Raw genomic sequence first — 23,960 nt, forward strand, 5'->3', positions numbered from 1 at the left:
CAGTTGTACAAGGGCCCTGGTGGGACCACACCATGCAGTTTTGGTCTCCTAATTTGAGAAAGGACATTCTTGTTATTGAGGGAGTGCAGCGTAGGTTCGCCAGGTTAATTCCCGGGATGGCAGGACTGACATATGATGAAAGAATGGATCGACTGGGCTTATCTTCACTGGAATTTAGAAGAATGAAAGGGGATTTTATAGAAACATTTCTGAAGGGATTGGACAGGCTAGATGCAGGAAAAGTGTTCCCGATGTTGGGGGTGTCTAAAACCAGGGGTCACAGGTTAAGCATAAGGGGTAGATGAGGAAAAACATTTCACCCAGACAGTTGTGAATCTGTGGAATTCTCTGCCACAGAAGGCAATGGAGGCCAATTCACTGGATGTTTTCAAGAGAGAGTTAGATACAACTATTGGAGCTAACGGAATCAAGGGAGAAAGCATGAATGGGGTACAGATTTAGGATGATCAGCCATGATCATATTGAATGGTGGTGCTGGCTCGAAGGGCCGAATGGCCTACTCCTGCACCTATTTTCTATGTCCTGCCTAACATTGACACTGCAGTACTGAGGGAGTGCCGCACTGTCCTGCAGGTCTAAGTCTGTCCTTCAGTCTGAAGAAGGGTCTCGACCCGAAATTTCACCTTTAAATTCGCTGCCTCACCCACTGAGTTTCTCCAGCATTATTCTTTGATTTTTCCAGCATCCGCAGTTCCTTCTTAAACAAGTCCCAGGTCAATATCCTTTGCATTGAGGCTTCAGTTTACACTGACACTGCCAGATTTATTGAATATCCAGCTCCACTATCTCTACAATCTGCTCCTATGAACCATGTACGTGCAGGCCATCGAGTCCAGGCCCTTGTCTGCCTTTAATCCCATTACCTTTTCCATTACCTCAGGCCAGCACGTCATGGTCTCCCCGTGATCTTTGTGGGTTTTCTCCGAGATCTCCGCTTTCCTCCCACACTCCAAATATGTGCAAGTTTGTAGGTTAATGGGCATGGTAAAAATCGTAAAATTGTCCCTGGTGTGTGTAGGATAGTGTTAGTGTACGTGGATCACTGGTCGCTGCTGACTCGATGGGCTGAAGGGCCTGTTTCTGCGCAGTATTTCTAAAACTAAAAACTTGTCCCTCATGACAAGCAAACAAGAGGACTGGACTTCAGAATTAAAACAAGAATTAAAACAAGAACAAGAAACAGAATTTCAAACAAGAGGACATGACTTCAGAATTAAGGGACAGAAGTTTAGGGGTAATATGAGGGGGAACTTCTTTACTCAGAGAGTGGTAGCGGTGTGGAATGAGCTTCCAGTGGAAGTGGTGTCGGCAGGTTCGTTGGTATCATTTAAAAATAAATTGGATAGGCATATGGATGAGAAGGGAATGGAGGGTTATGGTATAGTGCAGGCAGGTGGGACTAAGGGAAAAAAAGTTGTTCGACACGGACTTGTTGGGCCGAGATGGCCTGTTTCCGTGCTGTAATTGTTATATGGTTATGGTTATATGGTTATATGACAGGGATTGTTACATGCTGCTTAAAACTCGAAGGCAACTGTTGTCTTTAGGATATTTGCAGTCACCTGCAATGTGAAGACTTATGTAGAGTATTGCTAACTGTTAGATGTGGCCCGTGTGGCTAAAGGGATCAGGGGGTATGGAGAGAAGGCAGGTACAGGATACTGATTGGGGATGATCAGCCATGATCATATTGAATGGCGGTGCAGGCTCGGAGGGCCGAATGGCCTCTACTCCTGCACCTATGTTCTATGTTTCTATAGAGGGCGCCGACAAGGTGATCTAATCCATCATCAGGCACAAACACAAACAATGCTCATTGAAAAGAGTTTACAGTTTAATTGGAAGTGGATGTTGGTCTGGTTCAGTCAACAGGCAGTGTACAATGGTGATGGGACACGGTTACATGCGAGCCCCTTACAGTTGAGACATGAGGGAGGAATTATGGGCTTAGTGTCACCGGGCCAGCCGCTCGCTCCTCTCGGGTTCTGCTCCCCATGGATCGGGTGACACTAGGGCCGGGTACGAGAGCCAGGCCTGCCCGGGTCCACGCCTCACTGCCTCGGCACCTTGCCAGCGGTGAAGTCAACAAGGGTCGGCGCTCCTGGCTCCGGCCGACTTGCTCCCCCGCACCGATCTGGGGTCCCGCGCAACTCTCTGGTCACTCGTGGAATAGGCTGCTTGTCCCAGTTACCCTGCGGGTAGAAAGCATCTCCAGTGAAGAAATGTTCAAGAAGGAACTGCAGATGCTGGAACAATCGAAGGTAGACAAAAATGCTGGAGAAACTCAGCGGGTGAGGCAGGGTGTTTTACACCACAGTGGTATGAACATTGACGTCTCCAATTTCAGGTGGTCCTTGCTTTTCCCCTCTTTCCCCTCCTCTTCCCAGCTCTCCCACAGCCCACTGTCTCCGCCTCTTCCTTTCTTCTTCCCGCACTCTCTCATCCCCTCATCAGCCTGAAGAAGGATCTCAACCCGAAACGCCACCCATTCCTTCTCTCCAGAGATGCTGCCTTCCCCGCTGAGTTAAGACCCTGTCCCACTTTCCCGAGTTGCTCACAGACTCTCCCGAGTTTTCCCCTTGATTCGATCGCGGGGAATGTCGGGAATGTCGGCAGCGAGCTCGTAGGAGCCCGAAGATGATTCGCAGCGGCTCGTAATGCCAGCCGTAGGAACTCGGGGCATCAGGTAAGTCGGGACGTTTTTTTTCAACATGTTGAAAAATGTCCACAAGTTTTAAAAAAAAACAGCCCCGAGTACCTACGAACGGCTATTACCGTAATTCTCCGAGTTCGAATCAAGGGGAAAACTCGGGAGAGTTCGTGAGTAACTCGGGAAAGTGGGACAGGGTCTTTACTCCGGCATTTTGTGACTTATCTTAGAAGCACAGTCTTTTTTTTTCTTTTTTTTTAAATTTTATTTTTATTAGCAGTACAGTAAATCACACTAATACATCACATATATCTTGTTACATTATGTTGTACCACTTCATTTTTTGAGCTTTAAAAGAGAAATAAATAAAAGAAGTAAGAAAAGTAAGCAAGAATCGTGAAGGTGCAGGAAAGTGTTGGGAGAAAAGAACCCCTTAGGGAAGGCATTAGAGAAGCAGAAGCTGCCATCATTAAGACCCTAGAAAGAAAAAACAAAAGGGAAAAAAAAGGAAAATCAGTCTGCTCTATTGTAACTGGAAAACTCCGCAAAAAAAAGGATGTTTCCACCATATTTTTATAAAAAAGTATTTTATAGCCCAGAATTAAGGACGTTCAGTCTTAAGGGCATTTGGAATGCACTCCTTAACCCGATTAGAACACAGCCCCACCGTAGTCTCTATACTCACCGGGACTCTCACACCAGAAGAGTTGGTACAGTGCATTGAGATGGGAGGCAGTATCATACAAAGCCTTCAGCACTCGGCGGCTCAGGGGGTCCCAGGTCACCTCGTGGTACTGTTGTGTTACAGGCACTTGGGGACAGGTGCAGATGCTGCCATCATCCGCCCTTGAAGGAAAACAAAAATCAGCAGTTAGATCTTACTGGTCCATTTGTCCTGGATAGAGTGGATGGGGAGAGGATGTTTCCACTAGTGGGAGAGTCTGGGACCAGAGGTCACTGCCTCAGAATTAAAGGATGTTCCATTGGGAAGGAGATGAGGAGGAATTTCTATAGTCAGAATGTGGTGAATCTGTGGAATTCATCCCCACAGAAAGCTGTGGAGGCCGTCAATGGATATTTTTAAGGCGGAGATAGATAGATTCTTGATTAGTACGGGTGTCAGGGGTTATGGGGAGAAGGCAGGAGAATAGGGTTGAGAGGGAAAGATAGATCAGCCACGTGGAGTAGACTTGATGGGCCGAATGGCCTAATTCTGCTCCTGTCACTTATGAAATTTATGAACTGTACACAATATTCCAGCTATGTCCTAAGCAATATTTTCTAAATTTGTACTGTTCTCTCATCCAAAAAAGTACGAAACGACTCGTCTCCTGAAAAAAAGTGGGATACCTCTTGTTGTGTGAAGGATGGGTTACGTCTCGTGATGTTTCTCCTAATATTTTTTGCAGACTGTCAGGTTCTGGACCATGTGCTGTGAGTATTTTGCATTCAGTATGAATGAGGATTATTGTTACCTGTTGATGAAGGCGAAATATTTCTGCAGGTAACCGAGATCCATTGTGCTCTTGCACAACTCCAGTTGTGTCAGGGGGTAGTAGTGCAAGTAGTTCACGCACATCTCCTCGTTGATTCCGAGTCCTCCCTGCGCACACAGAATCTGGTGACGGTCAAGTATTTAATGAAGGGCAGCCGACTCTTAAACCATCGTGCCATATCTGAGGATGGATGTGCTGGCTCTGGAGAGGGTCCAGAGGAGGTTTACAAGAACGGTCCCAGGAATGAGTGGGTTAGCATATGATGAGCGCTCGACTGCACTGGGCCTGTACTCGCTGGAGTTTAGAAGGTTGAGTGGGGGAGGTGGGGGACCTCATTGAAACTTTACAGAGTAATGAAAAGCAGAGATAGGGTGGATGTGGAGAGGATGTTTCCACTGGTGGGAGAGTCCAGGACCACAGGTCACAGCCTCAGAATTAAAGGGTGCTTCTTTCAGAAAGGAGGTGAGGAGGAACTTCTTTAGTCAGAGGGTAGTTAAAGCGTGGAACTCATTGCCACGGAGGGCTGTGGAGGCCAAGTCAGTGGATATTTTTAAGGCAGAAATAGAAAGATTCTTGATTGAAACGGGTGTCAATGGTTATGGGGCGAAGGCAGGAAAATGGGATCTGGAGGCAGACATCAGCCATGATTGAATGGCGGAGTAGACTCGATGGGCCGAATGGCCAAATTCTACTATAACTTGTGGACACCATCGATTCCCCATGAATTTGAATAAAAAATTGAATACATTTTATTAGACAAGTATGTATACAGACAAGCAATTTGCTTTGGTGCTTTGCTCGCAAGGAACAGCAAGATAGACGGAGGAAGTCAGGTGTTCGGGGCAGGTTGGGAAAGAAATGTGGGTCAGGATATGGCCAGGAAGTGATAGAAACATAGAAATTAGGTGCAGGAGTAGGCCATTCGGCCCTTCGAGCCTGCACCGCCATTCAATATGATCATGGCTGATCCCCCAACTCAGTATCCCGTACCTGCCTTCTCTCCATACCCTCTGATCCCCTTAGCCACAAGGGCCACATCTAACTCCCTCTTAAATATAGCCAATGAACTGGCCTCGACTACCCTCTGTGGCAGAGAGTTCCAGAGATTCACCACTCTCTGTGTGAAAAAAGTTCTTCTCATCTCGGTTTTAAAAGCATTTCCCCCTTATCCTTAAGCTGTGACCCCTTGTCCTGTCCTTCCCTAACATCGGGGACAATCTTCCTGCATCTAGCCTGTCCAACCCCTTAAGAATTTTGTAAGTATCTATAAGATCCCCTCTCAATCTCCTATCATTCTAGAGAGGGTATAAACCAAGTCTTGATCTTGATCTTGTGCTAGTTACCTACCCCCTCCCCCCCCCATCACTGGTACATTTGTGGGTTCACTGTTCACAACAGATTGGCAATCTCAGTGGCAGAAGAGATTGATCTCAGTATTCATACATCTGCGACATAGCCTGACTTTCAAGGAATGGGCCACAGGAGGAGGTTATTCGACCCTTGTTGCCCACGGTGTTTCGTTCAAGGCATTTTCTTTCCTCAGCCCTTTATCCATTTGTCTTTAATTGTCCCATCAAAGCCCCTGAGATGTTGGACACTTCCATTCAATGTCCCCACCCTCCCCTGCTGTCAGAAGAATATTTCTGACCTCCAGAAAGCTGCACTCCCTCGTTCCATTATTCATCTCTGTATCATGTTATGGGGCTGTAAATGCAGGATGTAAGAAGCAGAGAGTGTACAGTCAGTTCAGCAAGACCTACCATCTTGTGGGTAGGAAGGAACTGCAGATGCTGGTTTATATCAAAGATAGATACAAAATGCTGGAGTAATGCCCCTGTCCCATTTAGGAAACCTGAACGGAAACCTCTGGAGACTTTGTGCCCCACCCAAGGTTTCCGTGCATTTCCCTGAGGTTTTTGTCAGTCTCCCTACCTGCTTCCACTACCTGCAACCTCCGGCAACCACCTGCAACCTCCGGGAACCGCACGGAAACCTTGGGTGGGGCGCAAAGTCTCCAGAGGTTTTCGTTCAGGTTTTCTAGGTGGGACAGAGGCTCAACTCAGCGGGAGAGGGAACATCTCTTGAGCCAGTGATGCTGCCTGTCCTGCTGAGTTACTCCTGCATTGTGTGTCCACCTACCATCTCATGTTCTGGGTCTCAAGTACCTACCACAGTCGCATAGCTCCGGCCTTCTGTGTTGTAAGTGCAGGACGTTATCAGAACATCACCCTGTTCAAAAAAAAAAACACACACGGTGAGCCCATTTTGTAAACAAAAGACTTGTTATAGAAACAGGCCCTTCGGCCCACCCACTGGGTCTGTGCCAACCAGAGATCCCCGCACACTAACGCTATCCTGCACACTACAGGGACAATTTAAATTTTTAATTTGTGGGTCTCCAGTAGGGAGATGGTCGGTCAGTACAACTCTCTAGTTGGTGACGGGATGGTTCAGTTGCCTGGTAACAGTTGGGAAGAAACTGCCCCTGAATCTGAAGGTGTGCGTTTTCAAACTTCTGTACTTCTTGCCTGACGGGAGAGGAGAGAAGAGGGGTGAGAATCGTCCTTGATTATATTACTGGCCTTGCCCGAGCAATGCGAAGTGTAGATGGAGTCGATGGTTGGTGTGTAGAGGGCGTGTTTGCTGATGGTGAACTCACTAAGCCAGTGTGTAAAGCACGGCTGATTGTCGCGTAAGGTACAAGACTGGGGTTTGTTAAACAGCAGGCTCGTGATTGCAATAAATAGAGATTAGGTTTGTTCTGTGCACTGCATGTGGCTCGATTGTGATCATGTGTTGTCTTTCCGCTGACTGGTTAGCACGTGACAAAAGCTGTACCTCGGTACACGTGACACTAAACTAATGACAGCACAGGAAACATCTTGGCGGGTTAAGCCCTGTCCCACTTTCCCGAGTTACTCGGGGAATTACGGTAATAGCCGTTCGTCGGTACTCGGGGCTATTTTTTTAAACTAGTGGACATTTTTCAACATGTTGAAAAAACGTCCCGACTTACCTGATGCCCCGAGTTCCTACTGCTGGCATTAGGAGCCGCTACGAAATATCTACGCACTCCTACAACCTCGCTACTGACATTACCCGTGTTCGAATCAAGGGGAAAACTCGGGAGGGTTTTCGTGAGTAACTCGGAAAAAGTGGGACAGGGCCTTTAGACTAATTACCTGCACGTGATCTACAACCCTCTGGTCCCTGCACCAAACGCTGGGCTCCCACACTGTAATCCACACACTCAATGGGATATTAAAATTAGTATTATTATTATTATTCTACTTTATTACAGACTCAAGGTCCGGATAAAAGATGACATTACATAGAATATATTGCATATAAAAACACAATGAATTACATAGAAACATAGCAATTAGGTGCAGGAGGCCATTCGGTCCTTCGAGCCAGCACCGCCATTCATTGCGATCATGGATGATTGTCCCCAATCAATAACCCGTGCCTGCCTTCTCCCCATATCCCTTGATTCCACTAGCCCCTAATTACATACAAAAGCTTAGTAAGTTACTTATAAGAGTACCATAAATTATATACAAAAACACAAAACATGGTTTAAGATCCAGAATAACAAAAAGATCAGTGTCCTACAATGAGACAACTATACCAATGTCCCCGCAGCTGGGATTGGTAGTGTGTAGTGCTAAACCTTATGTTTGATAAGACCAAGAAGGCGGGACTGTCATATGAGGAAAGATTGAAAAGACTAGGCTTGTATTCACTGGAGTTTAGAATGACGAGGGGGAATCTTATAGACACATATAAAATTATAAAAGGCTGGACAAGCTAGATGCAGGAAAAATGTTCCCAATGTTGGGTGAGTCCAGAACCAGAGGCCACAGTCTTAGAATAAAGGGGAGGTCATTTAAGACCCAGAGAGTTGTGAATTTATGGAATTCCCTGCCACAGAGGGCAGTGGAGGCCAAGTCACTGGTTGCATTTAAGAGAGAGTTAGATAGAGCTCTAGGGGCTAGTGGAGACGGAGACAAGGGATATGGGGAGAATGCAGGCACGGGTTATTGATATGGGATGTTCAGCCATGATCACAATGAATTGCGGTGCTGGTTCGAAGGGCCGAATGGCCTCCTCCTGCACCTATTTTCGATGTTTCTATGTTTCTAAGATGATTTCATTTTCAGAGTCATTAATCCGGCAGATAAATTTACACATAAGATTTCTTCGGATAGCCTGTAAATTACTCACAGGTAACACGGTGACCTCCCTCTGTAGCATACGGATTTCCTATAAAAAGCAAAAAAGTCACCTCAATATTTATTCTTTTCTTGATGTGAGTAGCGCAAAGATTACTGCGATACTTACATGAATACATTACCAGAAGATGGACACAAAGTGCTGGAGTAACTCGGCTGAGACGGGCAGCATCTCAGGAGAGAAGGAATGGGTAATGTTTCGGTTCGAGACCCTTCTTCAGACTGGACAGAGTTACTCCAGCATGTTGCGACTATCTTTGGTGTAAACCAGCATCTGCAGTTCCTTCCCACACAATACATGACCAGAGTGCCACACTCTGTGACTCAATTGTCTTTCTGATACATGGATGGTTATGATGAATTGGTTGGCATGGGCTGGCTGAAGAGTTTGTCTCCATGCTAATCGTCGACCACCAGTTCACACAGGTTCTATGTTATTCCACTTTCTCATCCACTCCCTACACACTAGTGGCAATGTTGTTTTAACACAAGCCAATTAACCTACAAACCCGGGATGTTGGATGAACCCTGGGTACCAGGAGGAAACCCACTCGCTCACCGCAAGAGCACGCAAACTCCACACAGACAGCAGCCGAGGACAGCATCGAACTTGGGTCTCTGGCGCTGTGAGGCAGCAGCTCTGTGCCCGCTCAGACTGAAGAAGGGTCTCGACCCAAGACGTCATATAACCATTTTGTCCAGAGATGCTGCCTGACACGTTGAGTTACTCCAGCACTTTGTGTCTATCTTTTGTCATTAACCAGCATCTGCAGTTCCTTTTTATTACATTTGATATATTTTTATTTGGTTAGGGAAGGGATTAAAGTTTATGGGAGCAGGAGAATAAATGAACTTGAGATTAGAAATGATTTGATTGAAGAATAGTGAGATTCAATGGGATGAATGGCCTCCCATTGGCCTTGCATGCAGTAAGATTGATATGAAGTGTTTGATCGAGATTTGTTAGTGAGAATGGGTTCTGGACACTCAGCAAACAGTACCTGAAAGTGAGTGCTGAAATGTTCATCAGCATTGACTATGTCCACCTCAACGCCATCCTTGACGAGAACAGTCTTCACCTTCATGCCAGCGAGGTGAGTGTGGAGCTGCGAGGCAAAGATCTGGATCCCAGACCGAGGCAGCGTCTAGAATCAAGAACACCACTGAAATCAGCACCAATCGCTCGCCTACAGTGTAGGTGCAGTCCACCAACACTTTACAGCAGCACAAGAACAGGCAATTCGGCCCACAATGTCTGGTCCCAACATTTGAATGGTGCACTGACTGGCTGACATTTTTTAAATTTCGTTGTACATGGTTCATGTTACAATGAAAATAAAGAAACTATTCTATTCTATGCCAAGACCATCACTTATCTACCGGCATATATTCCATGTCATAGAGTCATACAGCGGGGAAACAGGTCCTTCAGCACATCTTTCCCATGCCGGCCAACATGTCCCACCTGCCTGCGTTTGGCCCATATCATCCATTCCCTGCATATCCATAAGTTTTAAAATGCCACTAATGTATATTGCAGCATCTTCTCCGCACCCCCATCTTCCCCCCTCTCCCTTCCCCAAACCTCTAGCCTTTCCTGCCCTGATACTTACCCTGGCCTTTTATGAATTATACTCAATTGTTACCAGTGACAAGCCTCAGTGATATTCCTTGTTCTGCACTCCCAAGGTATGCAAATAGTCGCTATGTAGAGTACGCTGACAAAGGTCCCATTTTAACACAAACCATTTTTCATTGACACATTCCATTTGTGGTCCCCCTTAGTTCTCTGCGGTCCCCACAAAAGCCAGGTCCTCCTTTGTTCTCCCTCTCAGCGGTTCCCCCCACCACCCCCCACTTGCAGCATCTTCCCCGCAACCCCCTCCATTCCCCCATTGCTCGCTCCCCTCTTGAGCCACCCTTGGCTTTCAGGCCTCGCGCCATGCATCGGCGTTTCGCTGGTTTGTTTTTTGCCAAGTCAGTTCGCTCACGTGCTCGGTGCACTTTGCTGTGCAGTATCCGGTGAGCACGAAGCTGGGCTCGGCCGGTGGGATGGCCATGATGGGAGTGTACACCAGACCCAGCTCCATGATGCCTGCGTTGAATTTCCTTAAGGTGGGTGTGTACAGCAGGCGAATCCCAGAGTGATCCAAGCGTCCTGCAGATGGCAAAAGCTTGAATTAACAACAGTATTAGGGTCCACAATATATTACACTGGGCAACGCTAGACTTAAACCAGATAACACTGCAGCTAAAGGAAGCTTTAGTAAAGTAAGCAGGAAGGAACTGCAGATGCTGGAAAATCGTAGGTACACAAAAATGCTGGAGAAAGTCAGCGGGTGCAGCAGCGTCTATGGAGCGAAGGAAATAGGCAACGTTTCGGGCCGAAACCCGAAAGGGTTTCGGCCCGAAACGTTGCCTATTTCCTGAAATGGTTCCTGCTGCTAGATGCTAGATGCTGCTGCACCCGCTGACTTTCTCCAACATTTTTGTGTACCTTTGGTAAATTAAGTAGGGTTATGCTGGAACTAAATCAGCCTCCACATGGTTATGTTGCACATGCTGGTTTATAGCGAAGATAGACACAAAATGCTGGAGAAACTCAGTGGGTCAGGCAGCATCTCTGGAGAGAAGGAATACATGATCCCTATGCTTTTTCTCCAGAGATGCTGGCTGACCCACTGAGTTACCCCAGCATTTTGCGTCTATCTTCAGTGTAAACCAGCACGTGAAGTTCCTTTCTACCTACAACTTTAATGCAATTGTTATAGCCCAGATTCCTCCAACCCTTCAAGGCTGCATTTACAATTGCAAAACGCCATTCACTCTGATTTTCCAATTATTCACCCACAGAGTCAACTGTTCCACAGGGAAAAAGTGAGGCAATTAGAGTCTACCCACAGAGTTGTACTGGGACATTGTAGCACAAATTGCACAGGTTAATACTGACGTTGTATCTGACTGGGCAGAATTGTAGACGACACCAGGTAATACATGATTGTTATTCATGATACCATGTTACATTGGGTTTAACCCATGCCGCGAAGGTTTACACTGGTGTTCAATCAGATTGTACAGTTAGACTGTTGTTTCATGGGCATGCACGTTGATCCCCAAAATGGACGATGACACCGAGCCATCTACAAAAATCTGATGGTCTGCAAACCAGCGAACATCCATACTCGAGGCCCTCATTCCCACCCTGCACTACAATGTTGCATCTCCATCAGCTTCTGTGCTTGCAGAATGAGGCAAGATCCCACTAACAGTGCTGCCTGTCAAGACCCCAACAGGTTGCCTCGTGTAAGTCATTACTTATCTGTGGTAGTGAACAGGGTTTGTGAGGTGGAGTGAGTTAAGGGCCTGTCCCACTAAGGCGACCTTATTGGCGAGTTTAGGAGACTGCGCTCGCCATAAGCTTGCAACATGATTGAAACATGGTTGTACGTGGTCTCTGCTGAGTCTCCTTCATGGTCGAGAGGACTTCCCGCATGGTCGTGGAAACATTTTCAACATGTTGAAAATTCTTCTGTGACCAAAAATTGGTCGGCATGGAGATAGTCGATACATTTGTAGTTCTAGGTTTAGTCGAAGTAGGTCGTAGTAGGTCGGCATGTTATCGTAGGTTATCATAGGTAATCGAAGGTAGTCGAGATAGCCTTAGATCGTGTTAGTATATATCGCCTTTGCTTGTTTCAATGGCTTGTAGCTAGTTGTAGGAGGTCGTAGGAGGTCTTCTACATAGTCGAAGGATGCCAACTTTTCGGCGATTCAACAAGACCATGGCAGTCGCCTGTACTCGCAAAAGAAGTCACCTAAGTGGGACAGGCTCTTTAGTCTTCTCTTGCAAGTTCCCTCTGGCTGCATGCGCTCCATGGGAAATGGCAGATCACACTTGGGACAGGTCCAACCCAATGAATCATTGGTTCACATTTATCGCTATTAATATGGCACTTAAAATATCATGGCTTTAAGATGTTGTCATTCCGTTTATTTTAAAGCTTGTTAAACTCCATAAATTATTGCAGAGAATGTCTAAAAAATGCACATTCACAATTACACTCCACACACACGCACACACCCGCAAATACATACACACAACCATATGTCATGAACACGGTGGCGCAGCGGTAGAGCTGCTGTCTTACAGCGCCAGAGACCCGGGTTCAATCCTAACCACGGGTGCTGTCTGCACGGAGTTTGTACGTTTTCCCCGTGACCTGCGTGGGTTTCTCTGAGATACTTGGTTTCCTCCCACACTCCAAAGATGTACAGGTCTCAGAGGATGGTGGAGGCAGGTTCTTTGGATGCTTTCAAGAGAGAGCTAGATAGGGCTCTTAAAAATAGCAGAGTCAGATGATATGGGGAGAAAGCAGGAACGGGGTACTGATTGGGGATGATCAGCCAGGATCACATTGAATGGCGGTGCTGGCTCAAAGGGACCAAATGGCCTACTCCTGCACCTATTGTCTATTGTCTATTGGCTTTTGTAGGTTAATAGGTTTGGTGTATGTGTAAAATTGTCCCTAGTGTGTGTAGGATAGTGCTCGTATGCGGGGATCACTGGTCGGTACGGTCTCGATGGGCCGAAGGGCCTGTTTCCACGCTGTATCTCTAAACAAAACTAAACTAGTTAGGCACACATTTGCACACCCACACATTCGGAATGGTACCCAATGCTCGGATTCACAGGAGTGACTTGTAAGGTGCGGTTAGTAGACGACTTCAAACGCACCAGAAAGTTTCAGTGGATTATGATAATGCACTTCCAGCCGCAAATATTTTGAGGAATTTGTTCCACCGATAAGAATTCCTGCATCTTTTGGGTAATAAAATGCCTGTAAGGACAGAGAGACCTGGTTGTTACAGCTTGTAAGATCATCCCACTTCTAAAATGTCAAAAATAGCCCAAAAACACTCAGCTTTGTACTGAACGTCTCTGAACAACAGATCAGTCTGAAGAAGGGTCTCGACCCGTAACGTCACCCATTCCTTCTCTCCTAACTCGCTGTTACTCCAGCATTTTGTGTCTACCTTCGATTTAAACCAGCATCAGCAGCTCTTTCTTACACAACATCTCGCAGCACCAATGATTTCTTTACAGGAGGGGACAAGTGACAGAAGCGTTGTAGCTACAGGGTATTGAGACGTGCTAGATTCTGAGGTGTTTACCTCTGCTAGTGTGGTTTAGAACTGGCACATTTCACCATTCTATTTTTCACGATCCCTCTAATAACCAGGAAACTTTCAGTCCCAGTTTTGAATGCAATTAATATCTGAGCCTCAACAACCTTCTGCGGTAGAGAATACGAAAGACTTGTTTCCCTCAGAGTAAAGAAAATTCTCGGTCTCATCTAAGAAGTAAATATCGATGTGGGGCGCCACTGTAGCATTGCGGTACAGCTGCTGCCTCACAAAGGCAGAGACACAGGTTCGATCCTGACCTCGGCTGCTGTCTGTATGGAATTTGTACGTTCTCCCCGTGACCACGTGGGCTTTCTCCGGGTGCTCCGGTTTCCACCCACACCCCAAAGATGTACAGGATTGCAGGTTAATTGGCTTTGGTAAAAAATTGTACACTGCCCCTAGTGTGTAGGATAGTGTTAGACAATAGACAATAGCTGCAGGAGTAGGCCATTCGGCCCATCGAGCCAGCACCGCCATGGCTGATCATCCGCAATCAGTACCCCGTTCCTGCCATTCTCACCATATCCCCTGACTCAATGGAACACTGCTTGGGACCTTCATTTCTTCCACTCTAAAACTGGAGCACACGAGAATCTTTTTCCCCGCCCTGTGCAGGAGCCTCATTCACCTCCCCCGCTACCACCCCCCCCCCCACCCCCCCCCCCCACCCCCACTCTGTGTCGGTCAGTCACCCACTCACCTGGGCACCCATCGCCCATGCCGCCAGCACATGTCTGCAGTTATTCAGCTTTGCAGGCTTCATCTTAGAGTCGCATGGCCCGTTGTAAGCTGGGATCTGGTCAATGAGCGCCGCACACTGGAATACCTCCATGTGGTGTACGATGGCCTCATTCCCTTTAGTAATCACTGGCTCGTACTCATCAGGGAAGAAGATTAAAACATTGGTTATTTAGATTTCAAGCACCCGAGGGCCTGAGCTGTGGGCAGAGGCTGGGACTCTATTCCTTGGAGCGCAGGAGGATGAGAATTGATCTCATAGAGGTGTACAAAAATCATGAGAGGAATAGATCGGGTAGACGCACCAAGTCTCTTGCCCAGAGTTGGGGAACCGAGATCCTGAGGGGGTTTAATGTGAAGGGGGAAAGATTTAATTAATTTGTTTTTCACACAAAGGGCGGTAGGTGTATGGAACGAGCTGCTGGAGGAGATGGTTGACACAGGTATTATCACAATGTTTGAGAAACACTTAGACAGGCACATGGATAGGACAGGTTCAGAGGGATATGGGCCAAATGCAGGCAGGCGGGACTAGTAGGTGGGGCATGTTGGTCGGCAAGGTATGGCTGTTTCATCCTTCTTGTTTTGGTTTTTGGTCTCAGCAACAGCCCTGGCCACCTTTTCTACCCCCTTTAACCTATAAGCCAGCCAGATCTGTAAGCAATGGAAACAACCTGGCTAACTGGCCACCCTCTCTATCTACCCTATAATTGTGTACATATTGCACAGCAGTTTGCATTTGTTCATTAGTGAGCGTAAGCCTTTCTAACCCGGATATTAAGTCTAACTGTGAAGCTGGTGTCCCTCTGGATAGAAGGAATGGGTGATATTTCGAGTCGAAACGCTTCTTCCGTCCCTAATGTGTGTCGATAGCGTTAATTTAGTTTTAGTTTAGTTTAGTTTAATTTTTTGTCTCATGTATTCGAGGTCCAGTGAAAAGCTTTTGTTGCGCGCTAACCAGTCGGCAGAAAGACAATACATGATTACAATCGAGCCATTTACAGAGATAAGGGAATAATGTTTAGCGCAAGGTGAAGCCAGTAAAGACCGATCAAGGATAGTCCTTGTTAATGTATGGGGATCGCTGGTCGACACGGACTCGGTGGGATGAAGGGCTTAGTCCCGCGCTGTATCTCAACACCAAACTAAACATAGTATCTACCATGACAATGTGATGTGGCGGGAGGTTGCCAGGAAGATGGCTGATGTGGCACCAGTAGGTGGTCTCCTGGTCGGGGATGGTCACGTTGGGGGCAAGGACTTCCAACACTTTAACATCCGTGGGCAGGGCAGGCGGGTGGATGTCCGGCTTCAGGAGTTGCACCCTCTGGATGCCCCTTGGCACCGATCGCAGGTCTATCGTTTCCACCGATGCCGTTGGTCGCTCCAGGAACCCGTACAGGAGGTGAACCGTTCCACTCTAGAAGGAAGAGGATGATCAAAGATAGACACAAAATACCAGAGTAACTCAGCGGGACAGGCACCATCTCCGGAGACAAGGTACAGGTGACAAGGTGGTGCTCATAATGGACATTTAAGAATAAGGGGTAAGCCATTTAGAACGGAGACGAGGAAACACTTTTTCTCACAGAGAGTGGTGAGTCTGTGGAATTCTCTGCCTCAGAGGGCGGTGGAGGCGGGTTCTCTGGATGCTTTCAAGAGAGAGCTAGATAGGGCTCTTAAAAATAACAGAGTCGGGGGATATGGGGAGAAGGCAGGAACGGGGTACTGATTGGGGATGATCAGCCACGATCACATTGAATGGTGGTGTTGGCTCGAAGGGCCGAATGGCCTACTCCTGCACCTATTGTCTATTGTCTATTGGCATTGTTGGCTGGGGAAGAGTTGATAACGAAGGAACATATAGATGCCAACAGTGGAACTGGCAGGATGTCTAGGGTGGGGGAGTGGCGGAGAGAGAAGGGATGCAGGGCTTACTTGAAGTTAGAGAAATCAAGGTTCATACTGCGGTGTTGTAAGCTGCTCAAGCGAAATGTGAGGTGCTGTTCCTCCAATTTGCATGTGGCCTCCCTCTGACAGTGGAGGAGGCCCAGGGTAGAAGGGTTAGTGAGGGACAGTTTAGATTGGACCCATGTACACACAGTGTTCCCAGCTAGATCAGGTGGACATATACAATTGAAGGGCTGGCTCTCTCTCAAATGATTGTTTGACGAGGAACCGTATTACTGTATAGATTTCTTCCCAGTCTGTTACACGACCCCTTTGCGAGCACGTTGGGATTACTTGTTGCGGCACGGTGGCACAGCAGTAGAGTTGCTGCCTTACAGCGCCAGAGACCCAGGTTCGATCCTGACTACGGGTGCTGTCTGCACGGAGTTTGTACGTTCTCCCCGTGACCGCGAGGGTTTTCTCCGAGTGCTCTGGTTTCCTCCCACATTCCAAAGATGTACAGGTTTGTAGGCTACTTGCCTTCTGTACAATGCCCCTAGTGTGCAGGTGTGATAGTTGGTCAGTGCGGACTCGGTGGGCTGAAGGGCCTGTTTCCACACTGTATCAATGAACTGAACCAAACTAAACTAAAAGCACATCATCCAGCACTCGGCAGCTTACTCTGCAGAGACCCACGGCCCCACTTACATCAATGACGTAGTCTCTTTTGTCACAAGTGTTAAAAAGCCTCTTGAAGGTGAGATAAAATCCTTGCTTAGATTGGTGAGCATCAATCAGCTGGTAATCCTGCTGTGTGTCTAAGTGAATCTGAGCCTGTTGATCAGTCCAGGCGTCCTAATGAAACAGAAACAAAATGAAGATCAAACAATTAACACAGCCACACTTTCCCACACGGGGACCTGCCGCAGAGAGATACCTTCCTTTGATGCCTATCTATTTTAATAGAATCTAGTTCGTAATGAGGTGTGACTGATCTCTGTGTGAAACCCTCTCCTCTCCCTCTCTGATGTAGGATTGAACACAGTAACAAACACAGCACAAAACAACAGGTATTAGAATTAGAATTAGAATCAGAAATAATCCAAGCTGTTGCTCATGGATGGGAATCTGTTTGTAAATTGCTTGCGTCAATTGTTCGTGAGGATGGTAGTGGTGTTTACGTTCCACCTCTGTATGCATTGCTTAGGTGCATTGGATATTCGTGCATTGTATACAGAGTCATAGAGTCATACCATAGCAAAACAGGCCCTTCGGCCCAACTTGCCCATGCCGACCAAAGTGCCCAATCTACGCTACCTGCATTTGGCCCATTTCCCTCTAAACCTTTCCTATCCATGTACCTGGACAAATATCTTTTAAATGTTTAAGAAGGAACTGCAGATGCTGGAAAATTGATGGTACACAAAAATGCTGGAGAAACTCGGCGGGTGCAGCAGCATCTACGGAGCAAAGGAAATAGGCAACGTTTCGGGCCGAAACCTGAAAGGGTTTCGGCCCGAAACGTTGCCTATTTCCTGAAATGGTTCCTATTCGGGCCCGGAACGTTGCCTATTTCCTTCGCTCCATAGATGCTGCTGCACCCGCTGAGTTTCTCCAGCATTTTTGAGTACCTTCTTTTAAATGTTGTTCCAGTTTCTGCCCCAACTACCTCCCCTGGCAGCTCATTCCAAAAATCCACCACCCTCCGTGTGAAAAAGTCGCCCTCAAGGTCTTACCCCTCTCACCTTAAACCTCTTTCCTCTGCTTCTCGATTCCCCTACACTGGGCAACTGTTTACCCGACCTATTCCTTCTCATAATCCATAATAAATATGAACCTCTCTCTCTCTAGCCTGTGCCAACTTCCATTTATTTGTTCCATGATGCAGGCAACCCCTCAGTTCTAACCCCTCACCTCAAACGATTGTCCTCTGTTTCTTGATTCCCCTACCCTGGCTAAAAGAGACTGGTCATATAACTCCATTTACATGTACGCTATATTATGTGTCGGAAGTAAGTGCAGGTGCTGGTTTACATGGAACATAGACACAAAGTGCTGGAGTAACTCAGCAGGACAGGCAGCATTTAGACTCAGTCTGAAGAAGGGTGTTGACCCGAAACGTCACCCATTCCTATCCAGAGCTGCCTATCCCATTGGGTTACTCCAACATTTGGTGTCTATCTGCACTGTCTTATGCATTTATCTGTACATGAGTAAGTGTAAGCCTTTCTAACCAGAGACATTCTAACTGTGAAGCTAGTGACCAGTTACTATTGGTGTGAACACAGATATCAGCAGCTGTATTGAATGTGAGTCAGCGTGATGCTTTAGAGTGTAGAAGATGCTGGTATAGAAAAGGCTTGTCACTGACTTACCCCGAAATAGGAGTTGTGGCCGTCACTCCACAGAATGGCCAGGTCAGCGTTCCTCATGTCCCCTCGTTCCGACATCCCAAACAGCATGCCAAACTTCAGTTCTGTGACGGCCAGGCAGAAATACACGGCTTGCTGGGAATAGCTGACGTTCCAGCTCAGCGTGGCCAGCCCCTGAGGGTCCAGCGGTACTTGGTAGGGGAAGGGACTGGGCTTGGGGGCGGTGGGACTGAAGCACAGCACCAGCATCACCACGATGACCAGCAGAGTAGTCATGTAGATGGAGACGGTCTCCCGTAGCCTCATGTTGCGGCAACACTCTGCCTCCCGCATGGCTGGTGAACCTCGACTGAAGCAGGGAACCAGGACGGCTCCGGCTTTAAGGGAAATGGCCAGAGTTCAGGGTTCTGATCAAATTATTCCTCGGCCTCTGGGCAAACACATTTCAGCATCACGTAATCCCATTACACACGCTCATCATCAGTTAAGCGAAGGAGACGAGCTGCCCTTTGTTCATTTTAACTTTACATTTATCTGGTTATAAAGTCCATTCAATGCCCCACCTGTCATTTCCAAATTAGTTTCAGCGAAATTATTTAATGACGTGATTCTTTGCTACCTTTGCATTCTGCCCTGTCTCACCCTCCATTGTCACGTTCTCATAGAAACATAGACAATAGGTGCAGGAGTAGGCCATTCGGCCCTTCGAGCCTGCACTGCCATTCGATATGATCATGGCTGATCATCCAACTCAGTACCCCATCCCTGCCTTCTCTCCATACCCCCTGATCCCTTTAGCCACAAGGGCCACATCTAACTCCCTCTTAAATATAGCCAATGAACTGGCCTCAACTACCTTCTGTGGCAGAGAATTCCACAGATTCACCACTCTCGGTGTAAAAAGTGTTTTTCTCATCTCAGTCCTAAAAGACTTCCCTCATATCCTTAAACTGTGACCCCCTAGTTCTGGACTTCCCCAACATCGGGAATAATCTTCCTGCATCTAGCCTGTCCAACCCCTTAAGAAATGTTGTAAGTTTCTATAAGATCCCCCCTCAATCTTCTAAATTCTAGCGTGTACAAGCTGAGTCTATCCAGTCTTTCTTCATATGAAAGTCCTGCCATCCCAGGAATCAGTCTGGTGAACCTTCTCTGTACTCCCTCTATGGCAAGAATGTCTTCCCTCAGATTAGGAGACCAAAACTGTAGGCAATACACCAGGTGTGGTCTCACCAAGATCCTGTACAACTGCAGTAGAACCTCCCTGCTCCTATACTCCAATCTTATACTCAAATTCTCTGCATTCTTCATTCTTCATCTCATCCCTTGTACGATTGTGGGACCCATGGTCAACTTCTTAAAATTCTGGACAGGCGAGATGCAGGATAAATGTTCCCGATGTTGGGGGAGTCCAGAGCCAAGGGTCGCAGTTTAAGACTAAGGGGTAGGCCATTTAGGACCGGGATAGAAAAAACCTTTCCACCCAGAGAGTTGTGAATCTGTGGAATTCTCTGCCACAGAAGGCGGTGGAGGCCAATTCACTGGATGTTTTCAAGAGAGAGTTACATATAGTTAGGGCTAATGGAATCAAGGGATATGGGGAAAAAGCCGGAACAGGGTACTGATTTTGGATGATCATATTGAATGGCGGTGCTGGCTTAAAGGGCCGAATGGCCAACCCCTGTAACTATTTTCTATGTGTCTATGTCTAAGGTACTAAGGTCTAAGGTATGTGTCTAAGGTAGTTTCATCAGTCAGACCATTGAGTATAGAAGTTGGGAGGTTATGTTGCAGTTGGATAAGACATTGGTGAAGCCGCATTTAGAGTATTTGGGCACCATGTTATAGGAAAGACGATGTCAAGCTGGAAAGAGTACAAAGAGTATTTCCGAGGTTGTTGCCAAGACTCAGGGCCCTGAGCTATAGGGAGAGGTTGAGCCGGCTGGGATTCTATTCCTTGGAGCACAGGAGGATGAGGGGTGATCTTTTAGCTGTGTACAAAGTCATGAGAGAAATAGATCCGTTGACACACGGAATCTCTTGGCTAGAGTAGGGGAATCGAGAACCTAGAGTAGGGGAGAACCAGAGGACATAGGTTTAAGGTGAGGGGGGAAAGACTCAGGAAAAGACACATATAACAAATTAGACATACAAAAATAGTTGCAAAACAAAACAAGGCATTAGTGGAAAAACATAAATATTTAAAAAAAAAGGTGCAGGAAATAGTGTTCTGTTTTCGAGGTATGGTTACGGTTGTGCAGTAATAATAACTCTGAAGAAAGGGCCTGACCCAAACCTTCACCTATCTATGTTCTCCAGAGATGCTGCCTGACCCGCTGAGTTACTCAAACCCCTTGTGTCTTTCTCAGGCTTGTGTAGGTTGGTTGAGGAACCTTATCACAGAGTCATACAGTGTGGAAACAGGCACTTTGGCCCAACTTACCTACATCGACCAACACGCCCCATCTACACTAGTCCCATTTGCCTGCGCTTGGCCCATATCCCTCTAAACCTGTCCTGTCCAAGTACCTGCCTAATTGCTTCTTAAGCGTTGCGGTAGTCCCCGCCTCAACTACCTCCTCCAGCATCTCGTTCCATATGTCCACCACCCGTTGTGTGAAAAAGTTCCTATTAAATCTTTCCCCCTTCACCTTAAACCTATATGCCCACTGGTTCTCGATTCCCCTACTCTGGGCAAGAGACTCTGCCCGATCAATTCCTGTAGTTGCAGGAAAGCAGTTGTCCCTAAACCACTGGCAGGTGGTGAAGCTTGGCTTAGTAGCAGATAATGAGACTGCTCCCATTCATGAGACAGGACCCAATGCAAAACAGTGGGGAGATTGTCACGGGCAGATTGTAGCATTTGACTCATTGCTAGACGTGAAGCCAGTTCCAATGTGAGGAAGCCAGTATGAAGGGAGAAAAATCTGAGTCTCTGAGCCATCAGATTGAGTCTTTTTAGCATTTCACAAACACCCACCTTATTCTCATCACCTAGCAACAGAAGCCTGATCCTCAATCAAACTGAATTATATACAATCAAAGAAGATCAGAGCGGCTGTAGTGGTGAGAACCGTCAAAAACTGCCCAAAACATTCTGTATGTGTGTTAATGAATGTTTAATGTGTAATATATGTGCCTTCGAACTGTAATCGATACAAAATATGTGCGCGATGTCTATGTCGGCTTTATGTCAGCTTTAGTTTGTAACGTATGTCGGTTTAATCTCCACAGTAACCATGGGTTAATGCATATTATATGCACAATATATATAATGCGTGCTTAGCTTAACAATGTTTGCTGTGTAATGTATACATTTTTCCATGTAACTATTGTGAGTTGGTAATGTGTAATATGTGTGTGTGGTGCATGTGTTTTATCTAGACAATGCGTTCATCATATGTAATGCGAATATATAAAGTATGTTTAATGGTTATATATATATCCACTTTACTGACTGGAGAGAGAGAGAAAAATGACCCAGCTTGTTATAAACCAGTTAGTAGTCCAGCCTGATGTGGACAAACTTTTAGAATCCATCATCTGATTTACATTAATTGAATCATTTAATCAGGGCTGGGAGCAAATTTACTAAAGGCAGGCTATATTTGACAAGTTTAATAGAGCTTATTGAAGATGTGACTTGTTGTCAATATGAAGGACTGAAGCTGGTGTGTTTGGCTATTCGGACATTTTACTGTGCAAGCCAAGCACAGGGTGGCTAATCCAGTCCAGATCTCTTACTGCCTTAAGGCACTCCCCTGTGCAGGGTCGACCCACTTGATCGCAAATCCATTAGGTCTTTCCGGCCCCACTTAAACACTGTCTATATTTAATTAGGAGACATGTCGGACAAATGATCAATGTGTGGTCTATTGACATGGGAGCAAGAAATCGCATTATCTCAGTAAATGTATAAAATTGAAAAGAAGGGACCAATGCCATGTGGAGTGAGACCTGCCACCCTGACGAACAAGGATAGATGACATTTCGGGTCGAGACCCTTCTCTTATTGGAATTGGTATTGGTTTATTGTGGACTCGTACACAGAGATACAGTTATAAACTTTGTAGCAAATGGATACCTGTCCATTTCAACCTCTTTTCAACATCATTATCACCAAAGGAATATTGTTTCCCCAGTGTCTCGAGGAAATAATGCATTTGTTGACGCAGAAGTGTTATAATAATGAAACGTTAGGACAAACTCTAATAGACAATTTATATTTTCACATAGTACGCATCATCTGAATCTGACTGTAAAGTAATGATGTAAGCTTAATGATGAAGCAGAGAAGGTTTGGCTGATGATTAAATTGCTGCTGTTACACTGACTAAGTGTCACAGACATGACCTGATTCTCACCTTCTCTGTTCTGCAGAGCAGGATTCTAGATCACATTGAAAACTGAGAGCTTTATTCTCCACTTGCATTAAATCACATCAGGTTCTAATACCACAGTCTCTCTCAGCACAGAACCAATCACTTGATAAAGGTCTTTCTGCATCCTCCCAGTTCATTCAACGTTCTGCAACTCCCCCAATAATTTGATTTCCTTCACTATTCCACTTATTCGTTTTTGATAATTTAATCTATCTCAGATGGCTAGCTATTATGGGAGACATTTCAACAAGCGTATAGTGGGCTCAGGGATCAGGTGAAACCATGCAGCTTTAGTTTAGTTTCGAGATACAGCGCGGAAACAGGCTCCTCGGCCCACCGTGTCTGCACCGACCAGTGATCCTCGCACATTGACACTATCCCACACACACTGGGGACAATTTTACATTTATATCGCCAATTATCGCCTACAAACCTGTGTGTCTTTGGAGTGTGGGAGTAAACCGGCAATATTAGCATGGTAAGGAAACTATTTTCCACTAAGGTCATAAGGAATAGGAGTAGAATTAGACCATTCGGCCCATCAAGTCTACACCGCCATTGGCTGTGTAGACTTGATGTAGACGTGGCTGATCAAACCCCATTCTCCTGCTTTCGCCCCATAATCTCCGACACCCGCACTAATCAATATCTATCTCTACCTTAAAAATAGCCACTGACTTGGCCTCTACAGCCTCCCTTGGCAAAGAATTCCACAGATTCACCACCCTCTGACTAGTTCTTATTCTAAACCCGTAATCAACCAGAGACATGAGCAGTCCAGCTAAAAGTATATTTTCAAATGTTATGTTAATTGAGGGCGAGCTGCAACTTATTTTTGTGCGGTTGCCATGGAAATTGTTGTCAAGCACCCTCCTTGTTGCAGGGTGCGTCACTGGTGGAGGAAGTGTGAACAATCGCGTTCACATAGTCTGTTTGATACTTGGTCCTCATGCAGGAATTTATGGGAAGCAACATCGCATTTCCTGCAA

The 23,960-nt window shown here is 46.4% G+C and overlaps 1 protein-coding gene across 1 annotated transcript; it reads right to left on the reverse strand.

Annotated features, from left to right (window-relative positions):
• Positions 1–1,837: 1,837 nt before the first annotated feature.
• Positions 1,838–20,650, reverse strand: dbh (dopamine beta-hydroxylase (dopamine beta-monooxygenase)). Its single transcript, XM_055660323.1, is given in 13 exon segments — positions 1,838–2,213; positions 3,357–3,401; positions 3,403–3,517; positions 4,147–4,274; positions 6,337–6,396; positions 8,395–8,433; positions 9,404–9,547; positions 10,394–10,560; positions 13,138–13,240; positions 14,290–14,466; positions 15,490–15,747; positions 16,926–17,072; positions 18,593–20,650. Coding segments are annotated over 13 exon segments (1,854 nt in total). The 5' UTR covers positions 18,923–20,650; the 3' UTR covers positions 1,838–2,072.
• Between the last annotated feature and the right edge of the window lie 3,310 nt (positions 20,651–23,960).

This window comes from Leucoraja erinacea, chromosome 31, assembly GCF_028641065.1.
Source record: "Leucoraja erinacea ecotype New England chromosome 31, Leri_hhj_1, whole genome shotgun sequence".
NCBI classification, from domain to species: domain Eukaryota; kingdom Metazoa; phylum Chordata; class Chondrichthyes; order Rajiformes; family Rajidae; genus Leucoraja; species Leucoraja erinaceus.